At 40.8% G+C, this 9,984-nt stretch overlaps 1 protein-coding gene across 1 annotated transcript in view; it reads right to left on the bottom strand.

The window, feature by feature from the left end:
• Window positions 1-205: 205 nt before the first annotated feature.
• LOC104029089 (ovostatin) overlaps window positions 206-9,984 on the bottom strand; it is a 31,756-nt gene continuing 21,977 nt past the window's right edge. The window contains exons 24-35 of the mRNA XM_075727992.1: window positions 8,922-9,098; window positions 8,527-8,608; window positions 7,495-7,651; window positions 6,947-7,021; window positions 5,545-5,710; window positions 4,707-4,927; window positions 4,050-4,265; window positions 3,785-3,909; window positions 3,502-3,592; window positions 2,585-2,656; window positions 1,252-1,354; window positions 206-258 (exon numbers count right to left, since the gene is read on the bottom strand). Of these exons, the coding sequence (XP_075584107.1) occupies window positions 206-258; window positions 1,252-1,354; window positions 2,585-2,656; window positions 3,502-3,592; window positions 3,785-3,909; window positions 4,050-4,265; window positions 4,707-4,927; window positions 5,545-5,710; window positions 6,947-7,021; window positions 7,495-7,651; window positions 8,527-8,608; window positions 8,922-9,098 (1,538 nt within the window). The remainder of the gene's footprint in view (window positions 259-1,251; window positions 1,355-2,584; window positions 2,657-3,501; window positions 3,593-3,784; window positions 3,910-4,049; window positions 4,266-4,706; window positions 4,928-5,544; window positions 5,711-6,946; window positions 7,022-7,494; window positions 7,652-8,526; window positions 8,609-8,921; window positions 9,099-9,984) is intronic.

Below are 9,984 nucleotides of genomic sequence, written 5' to 3'. Positions count from 1 at the left end.
TCCACACTGACCCCAAGCTCTTTTGAAGTGTGGGCCAGAATAGGTCATTCTGATCTACTGCAATTTGGGATTTGCTTATTCCTCATTCTTCTACATGATTTTCATTGCCCTCCCAGAAACAACCAAGTCTGTTATCCTCTTCTTCCTCCACAAATGCTTGCCTGATACCTTCTGAACCATGACCTCTTCCGGCACATATCTGATTTCAGTTGGAAGGCGGGGAGCAGGGTGTTTTGTATTCTGCAAGGGCATATTCATCTGGAAAGAAGAAAGGAAGATGACATTTGCATGAGAGTGAGAAATCGTTCTGACCCCAGTCCATGTGCACCTGTGATTAACACATTATGAACCAGAGAACATTTGATAGATTTTCTGGTAGTCTTCCAGTTATCAAGGCACCCAGTTGCACAGATACACAGTCAGAGCCCAATGCAATCCTCTGGCCATGTTTGTCAGGACACATCATTGCTGTGACTACCCAGGATGTGGATCAGGTGGCAGAACATGCACTCCAGGGTCAATTCTCTGGATACTGCTGCTCATCTGCTAGGATGCAGTTCCCAAAGTTTGCACCAAGCTTGAGAAAAGCATGGGGGAACCTGAGCCACAGTTTCGTTAACACAAATTCCACAACTGGGTAATGTCTGATGCAATTTTAGTTCCTTGAAGCCAGATCGAGAAAGGTGGTCAGGCACTTAATTTTCTAGTTAGGTGCTTAAACTCCTGTTGGGTTCAGTGGGACTGTCATTCCTACTGAAGTATTTAACTTTGCTAAATTATTAACTATTCTTTGACTGCAGCCTACTGTGGCAATATAAAGCAAAAATATGAGATTAGCCAGATCAGGGAAGCCAGGAACACTGCTGTTTTTGAGTTGCTGATTTTAACCATAGTGTTCAAGCTGTAGAAAGAAAGTGGAACCACACTTCTTTCTGTATGTAGTTTGTAAAAAAGCAGCTCCTGATTTATAACTTTCTAATCTGCTTTATGTTGAAATTAAGCAAGAAATGAAAAGACAGGGGCAGAAACTGTCTATGCTTCTGCAAACCCTTTGTGGTCTAGTAATCAAAAGCAGCAGAATTGCTAGCTTGCTCTCCATTTGACTCTCCTGTGAAACAAAGGCAGCAAATGCAGAAAAGTGACAAGAAGCTTGCACAGAGAGACCATGGGAAAATCCACTGTCTGCACCTTGTTAATGCTGAGATCAATACTTTGAATTTACAGGTTTTGCTCCACACTGAAGTCACCTACCTGTTTCGTAGTAATCATACATATGTACTGGCACTGGTTTGATATCTGAGATAGGCAGGCTTTGCTCCACACTGAAGGAGAAGCTGATTTCCTTCCGGGAGACCTGGAAATGGCAAGACAAGAAAATGCATCAGATTTTTTCTTTTCATATCTACCCCTGAGGCTAAGGTTGAACGATGCATTTCTGGGTCAGACTGTGTGACAAAGTGCCATTCTACAATTCTCTCCAGATTGTAAACCTGATGTCAAATCAGATAATTTTTTAAAAGCTGTTGCTAAATATGTTTTGTTGCTAAAATTATGTGCTCTTTTCTTTCTTCCTCTTCATATTTCCATTGCCAATTACCCCAACCATTCCCTGGTTCTGGCGACTTTCAGCACATAGGCATTCATCCTCTCACTGCAAGTTGCTTTCCTTGCCTTTTCCCAGCTAAAATCACCTTCAGCATCCCTATGAATCTTCTCCCCACTTTTCTCTCTTTCAACACATTGAACTCAAGATCATAATCCTCCCCTGTGGTTCTGTTCCTCATTCCACACTCTTGCAGTCAAATGTTGCAAACTTTCCTCCTTACTTTCTCCTGCGTGCCTGAGACTGTGCCCCTGCCCTCTTCTCCCTTCGTCCTTGTTTTTGTCTTGCTGATGTCTTTATAAGAATGGAGCCATGGACAGGGGCTCTGGAGAACTTTCTGCATCACTGGTGCTTTGCTGGGTAAACTTCTCACATCTCAACATCTCAGCTTCTCTGTGAATTCAGAATACTGACTCTAATCTTCCTTATTAGATCCTTGGAGACCAACTAATAAAAATTAGTGTTTGAGAGGTAGATATTATTACTATTTATTTTTGCTTCCTCTCCTCTTCTTGGTATTTTAAAATCCCTTGTGTTTTGATTTTCATCTTTCTCCTCTCTCATTCCCTCTATTAATGTCATTGATGTGGGAGGGCTATTCTTTTCATGCAGAAATCTCTCTAAAAGGGATGGGATGATACTGATTCTCTGTAAAACGCTCTCAGATCAACTGATGAGAAGTGTCACTTAGAGGCTGAAGAATATCATGTAGAATGGGAACTTTTGGAATATGGTATGTAACTTAGCAATGTTTGTGAAATGCTATTTAATCATACAGCATTCTTCACAAAAAGGAATGACAGATATCTCTCTCTTCACTGTAGACTACAACTACTGTGTATATATATTTGATGTTGGACTGAGTGAAGTCCCTTTACATCTTTAAGACGTGTATTGTTAATCTGCTGTTAATGAGATTATTCTTTTATCTGTATTAAACTTCCAATTTAATAAAACCAAAAAGAAACCTCCCAAACTCACCTTCTGAAGGTAGAAAAAGATGTGGTTGTTCTTGATGTCTATGTGATCCACAACAGAATTCTGGTACTGAAGCTTTAAATAAGGCAAATGATAGCCGTGTTAACATAGGAGACTTGCCAAGGAGACTTAAAAATAACTGTTCGATATCAAAGTATATTTGAAGTGGCTGCAATGCTCCTGTTGTGCCACCCTGACATCTCGTGGCCAAAATAAGAAATGCAAGTTGAGTATTTTCATGATGATGAGTGCAAACCAATCACAATGGAAAATTGTTTTATTAGTCAGCTTTGCTGTGTGTGACTTTTATCATTAACTTGAGTGCTCTTATTTCAATGAGAATTCACAGTTATACGACCATTTCTGCAGCTCAATCTGACTCACTTTCTAGTGCATTGTATATTTTAAAAACAAAAAGTGTAAAAAAGTTTTAGAAAAGTAAAGGAGCAAAATTATTTTACTATAAAAATACACAAAAATAAAATATTTCAAATGTTAAAACCCAGCTTTTTTTCCCCCATACATATAAAAAGGAGTACATATAAGTACATGAATTATATATAAAGTACATTTATATGGAGGAGTAGGACACCAAACTGTAACATCTGAATGTATGTATACATATGTCTAGTGTGCATGTCTGCCTGTTGGGTATACACACTCAGCCTTGCTGTTGGCTGGACCTGGGGATATGAAGCTGCAGCAGTCTCGTCTCTGCTGGGCTACTGGATTTGGCAACTCTTAACAGATTTGTCTTCCACAGATGAGCAGCTACAAGTCTGAGATACAGAGTATGTGACAGAAGGCTATGCCCAGGGACTTTGCAGAATTCCCACAGCTCCAATTTGCTAATCAGAGACTATTTTTATCAACTTCCTATGTTTTCAGGGTTTACCATTCACTTTTCTTGCATTCTTTACCTTTGTCAAGGAAGATCTTATGGGAACAAAACCTGAGAGCATCTTCACATCAATAATAGCCATGTTGGAGACGTTGCGGTTGCCTGTGTAACTAAAATGAGAAAGGTTCTCTTAGTCTGGTCTGCAAATGAAGATACACCAGTGAATGACATTTTCAGGTCCTAATGATCCTGTTTGTCTCCCTGCACTGCAGAGTAGCAGTTAACTGCCTGTACTTAAATCCTTCCTTGGATGCTTCACCAAACTGTGAATGCAAGGGGGCAGGACAATAAGAAGAAGTTACCTGGTGGAGATGACAAGGTCAAAGTTTGGTGGGAAGTTGCTTGTGCAGGATGCATTGACTGGCTGTACAGAGAGAGAAAATCCTGCAACTTTTTTCGGCAAATAGATGTTGTACCTCAGGGTGGTCTAAAAGAGATGGGAAGTGTGAGATGGTCACAGACTTATAGGCTTTTGTGGTTTCGTCATGAGGTATGGAGGGCAATGAGGTATGGAGGACCCCCTGCTTAGTTCTCAAAGGGGTGTTGCTGAGTGTCCAGCTTGCTTACCTGCAGATAGACACAGCCAGTGCCATTCACTTCCACACTGTAATTCCCTGGAACAGTGGGTAAGGAAGCCTGCTGCAGTAAGAATCGGTTCTTGTCATCCACCTGGAAAGTCTTACTGGGGGACTCCATGAAGTTGACTTTGACTGTGTTAAGATTTTTTTTAGAGAAGGTGAGGTATCCATACTGGGCTAAAGCTTGGAGAGCAACAACAGTGTCCTGGAAAGAACAATATGATCCCTAATTAGATAGATAACCAGCTGTAAGATGGTGCATGAGATTAGCACAGCTCCTAATTCCCTGATGCTTTGTCAGTGCTCATAAATGGAGGGGGACTTTGCAAAGAGCTGAGACAAGATACAAGTTCTGGGGCAATAGATTTTAATTATCCCAGAAAACCTGGGATAATGCTGTGTCAACAGTGACTGCTGTCTACTGCTAACTGAAATTCACGTAAATTCTCATTTCCTAAAACTAAAATATGTATGAAGCTGCCTACAAAGAGCATGATGTGCCCTGACAAGGAGACTTATGCGAGCACCATTTATCAAACATTATTCAAGCGAATATGCAGTCAGGAAGATATGTCATACTATCGAGATCCAGCTTGCAGGCTGGACTGCTCCTAGAAGCTTTCTTTTTACCACACCCTGTTGTTACCTGGCTGGAGGAGAAACCGCCATATGGGTTCTGTTGTTTGACAAGCCAGCGCACAATGCGAGAAATGTAAGATAAGTCTTCTGGAGTGAGTTTGGCTTTGTTGAGCAAAGCCAGGAGCACATAGCTGGTCATTTCAATCTCAGCGGAAGCGGCACGGGAGTAGAAGGCAGGGAAATGTTCTGCTGGTGGCTTATTTTCTCTCTGCCAATGAACTAAACCACCTGAAAACAGAAAAGTGGGGTGTAAAAAGCATGGAAAAATTGCTTGCTGGTTAATTCACTACAGTATAATGTGGGAGACAGGCATACAATTCCCTCTCTGCCTTTACCCCAAAGTTTTTTTTGGCCATCAGTGTCCTGAACTGGTTAAGGTGTAGTTCCAGGACAGAAAAGAAAACAGGAAGGCCTGGAAAGGGAATTGATAAAAGGGGGCTGTATAAGTCAAAGAGGGGTTGAAGTGAAGGGAGTGCAGCAGAAGGATGCTAAGGCAGTCACGGCCTGGAGCACATGACATAGTCAAGGGAACCAGGTTTGTTCAGTGTGTAGAAGAGGAGGCTAATGGGGAAACTAGGTACAATCTTCCACTACCTTGGACTGAGACTTCCAGGGTCTCTCCCCACCTACATTATTTCATAATGCTAAGAAAATCAGGCCACAGCTCAATCTTTTAGGAAGCCAAAAGAGACAGACAGAAAGTTAGTAGAGATAAATTCAGTAGCATAGCAGGCCTGAAACGGGAAGGGAGTAACACGAATGAGAAAACTGTACATCAGAATAGCTTATGTCATACCACAGGTCAATCAGCTGTATTGCCTGTATCATTGCCATACTGCACTTACCATCTCTGGTAGCTGTCTTGTCCAGCTTCTCAAGGAAGAATTGGCGTCTTTTCTGATTGTCAGCTAAGCCATAAACATAGGCAAAGAGGGCCTGGTTATACAGGTTGTGGACCCCATTGCCAAATGCAGTCTCCAAACAGTTCATGCCACTCTGAATGACAGGATGCTAGTAATGCAAAACATAGTAGAGTTGTCAGGTACTTGGATTTGTGTCACAACTTCTCCTTAAATACTCCCATCACTGCTTAAGCTGCCATTGCTGACCCTTCGTGCTAAAAATATACATGATCCATGGCATGTTTAAGGGCCTACAGTGTGTATCCTGTAAAAAATGCCCTTCCAGTAGTGCTGCCTTCTTTCTGCATTTATTTAGAGGCAGCATGGCCAGACTAACAGAGCACTGGTTCTTTTCTTGACTTGTGAGATGACCTTATGTAGATGAATCCTTTGTCCCTTGGTTGCTTTAGCTCTAAAATGTGGATCATCTTTACAGAACTACATAAAGTGTATTGAGACCTCATGATGAAGCAAGCACTCTCAGAGGGATGCTATTACTCATTTGCTAGCTATAGCTATCAAGATAACTCTTCAGCCCTTTTAGCCTTACAGACTATCTCTGTGAGCTCTACTTCAGCTCAGACATCACCAGCACACTACTAACCATGTCCTGTCTATGCAGCTTCACTTATAGATGTGGCACCGGGTTTTGGAACTTCTTATGAAGATATTGGGAACTAAATTCATGTTGCTGAAGAACTATTTGGTTCTGCACAATGTTTTTATCCTGCCAGTCTCAAGTGCTTAAATGATGCCCCATACTACAGTATCTGGGGGACCTGCAAAACTCAGTGCATGCCTAGAACATATTGGTCAGATTGGGAACAATTTTCATCTTCTCCATTTCACAACAAACAAAAAATCAGCAAAAAACCAGGGTCTCAAAGATATGCAGGAAGTGTATCACAGAGAGCAAAGTGTGTGCCTAGCAAATATTCCAACCAGCAGCTCATCATCTCCTTCCATTATTAATAATGACATAAGGAAATGGAAACACAGCTTGGATCTAAATGAACAGAGAGAGTTTGTAGGACTGAAGATTTGGATGGCTTGGACTTTGGACTGGGCAAATTCAGTCTGGAATTTGCACCTACATAGACTACCATTATTTAACACAACTGGATTTCTCAGGGATTTTTCAAAGTAATCCATAGGAACTGGATACATAACTGATTTATAACTTACCAAATACTTATGGCATCTGCAGGGTTCTGGAAACAGATTTCCTCAGCTGACCCTACTGTCCTACAATCAGTATTTACCACATTGTTAAAGAACACAGATGTGAGGACTATGACTTGTGCACTGACTAGGCTAATAGAGCATAACAGCATCAAATACCTACCGCAGCAGAGTGTCCAGCCTCCAGCAGTGCTGCCACAACATAGGCTGTGAGTGAGTATTCACCTTCTTCTCCATCCTGAAGAAAACACAAGAAAAGAACAGGTCAGTACAGATATGCTAGAAGGAAACAAAATATTAATTAATTCTTAGTTCAGATACCAGTTAGATTTGCAATCAGAAGTAACTTCTGTCTCCCTGTGTGCACAGGAACAAGAAAGATCAAGTTCACTCAGGATAAAGCCAAAATGATTTTATGCATTTTCTTGGCTTTTGCACATATGCAATAAAGCACATTATAGCTTGTGGCTGAACACATAATGCAGTGGTGGAAAATAAAATCTGAGACTTCTGACTCAGAAAGTTCTGCTTGTTTCTACCTCATCACCAATGGCAGACATAAAAATCATTCCCTGCTTGAACATGAGAGACATGAGAGGACAGTAATAGGAAGTAGTAAGGGTGTGGTGATAAGCTTGTGTCTGGCAGAAATAACCCAAATCAATTCCAATGCCCCGATTGGAAGTCTGGGACTATACTTGTCTCAGTTACCTTCAGAGCATTGTTGAAATGTGACCCAACATTTTCAAAGCAGCCATCTGACTTCTGCTTGCTTGCCAGCCAGATCAAAGCTTGAGACTGGACATTGTCGTCAATGTAGATGTAGCGTCTGGCTTGTGCAAATGACTTGTACACAAAGGCAGTGAGCCTGGAGGCGAACCAGAAACAGAAAGCAGGTAAGGTGTGAACAAGACCAAGATTGTTTACCAGCAACTGGATATGCATAGAAAATGACATAAAATGAACTCCATAATGTCTGAGGTAAAAGAAACAAGTGTTTTTTAAGTTTAAAATAAATCAGATAGTTAAATCCTGATATTAAAAACTGACCTGAGCTTTCTCCATTACTGTGCTCAAACCATTCTTTCAGAGCAGTGTTAAAGTGTAGACACACACAGCTTGATGATTGATGATAGTAATTTCTAATCTTAATTTATAGAATTATGAAATAAACTAGATGGCAAGGGACCTCTGGAAGTCTCCAGTCCAACCGCCTGCTTAAACTAGGACCAACTTCAAAGCTCCATCTCTTGTCCGATCATGTTGTGAAAATCTCCAGGGATGTCCTCTCTGGCCATTTGTCTCAGTGCTGCAGCATTATCCTGAGGAAGACTTTTTTTTCCTTCTACCCTGTTGGAGTTTTCCCTGTTGCAACTTGAGCAAGGACAAACTCTTGTCTTTACTCTGTGCACCCCTGACAAGAGTCTGACTCTGTCTTTTCTACAGTCCCCATCCAGGTAGCAGAAAGCTTTACCTAGGTTTCTCATTAGCCTCCTCTTCTACAGGCTGAACAAACACAGTTCCTTCAGCCTCCCCTTGAACGTTATGTACTGCAGCCCCTAATCATCTTACCATCCTTTTGTTCCACTCTTTCCAGTTTATTAATCTCTCCTGTACTAGGGGATCCAAATTAATTGAGCTATGTCCATTTAGTCTATTAAAAACAAGAATCACTTAATACTTTGATCATTTTTCAAAGCCTAAAGATCCTGCGCTAGGGAAATAGAAAGTGTCATCACTTACCATACACTCCCTTCCCTATCTCGTGGCCCAAAGGAGCTGTAGGATCCATCCCGGTGTTTGTATGATAGCTGTTTTTGATACCCTGAAAACACAATAAAGAAGGCATATTTTCTTAGCACAGAAAAGGACTCATTCTGCTGTTTATTGAACTGAAGCAGTAAGACTTTCGGATTTAATATTAAGTAATGTGTGTCTGGTGAATAATGTCAGCTACTATGAATTTTAGCTGCTTTTGCTCCTGGAAGTATGACATGCTTCTTTGGGGTGCTGTCATTGCCTGCTCCTATGCAATAAATGTGGTGCTAGAATTTAGACATCAGTGTTCACCATGTAGAGCTTTAGAGTTCAATGCACACAATCACAATATTAGATGGAAGAGTCTGAAAGCCTCTCACCTGTGGATAAATATCCAGTACCCTTGACTCTAATCTCTTCAGTCAGCTGCCCAGTCTTATTCAGATAATCCAGGGCATAGATGTTGGGTGTGAACAAGGCCATGTTCTGTTCTCCACATCCATAAGGCATATGGAGGAGGTTCTCCATGTTCCTCAGGGCTGTACCCAAAATGTCTCCTGAAGAATGAAAGATATAAGAAGTCAGTTCAGTTCACACATGTTTTTATTACACAGCATTATACATTGTTTTATATTACCTTATTATGAACCCAAGAGCAATGACCAAGATGGAGTCATCACAGCAACCAAAGAGACAGCTTAGAAGAAAGGCTGAAGTGCCCCCATTTATTATTTTTTCTTTGGATGCTGGACACTTGGAAGAAACTGAGAATTTGACGAAAAAACTGAGCAGCAATACTGGCTGGCATGGGTTATGAGAAACAGCTATGAACCCTTAGAAGGGTTAGACTTCCCTGCCCTTTACAACCTGCTTCCCATTTTGTGTGTACATGTGAGAATGACGTGTGGGGTATGATGCTGATGGGCTACAGAGGCTCTATTGCACAGTATCAGCACACCTCACACTGACCCAGGCATGCAAAACAACTGTGTTTACAAAGCAATCTGAGTTCAGAACCTCAAAAAAATTTCACTGAAGAGAATTGTCAGTCTTAATAATGATTTTAGGATTAGTAGAGTTGATTGGGATGCAAAAGTCTTATTCAATGGGAACTTACTGACTGGAAAATGTTTTTCATTATGCGAAAGCATAAATTTGAAATTATGCAGTCAGCAAAGTTCTGAAGTCTTCTTTCCAAGAAATCAACATTTTTTTTTGAAGAAGAAGTCTGCCTTATCTTACCTTTCAGCTGAATTAACTGTTTTACTATACAGAACAGGATATGCTAATGCAGTATAATCTGAAATGCAATATAAATTGAAATAATTTGACTAATAATCCTCTTTTGATATGAAAGAATCCTGAGCAACTTTTGCCATTTTGCAAAGTAGGAAATGTTTCCTCTAAAACCAAGATTAAGTATTTCCTCAACTTGACATTAGT

This window comes from Pelecanus crispus, chromosome 1 (genome assembly GCF_030463565.1).
Source record: "Pelecanus crispus isolate bPelCri1 chromosome 1, bPelCri1.pri, whole genome shotgun sequence".
Classification (NCBI taxonomy): Eukaryota; Metazoa; Chordata; class Aves; order Pelecaniformes; family Pelecanidae; genus Pelecanus; species Pelecanus crispus.
Note: the sequence above shows the minus strand (reverse complement) of the source record. Positions and strands in the feature narration are given on the sequence as shown.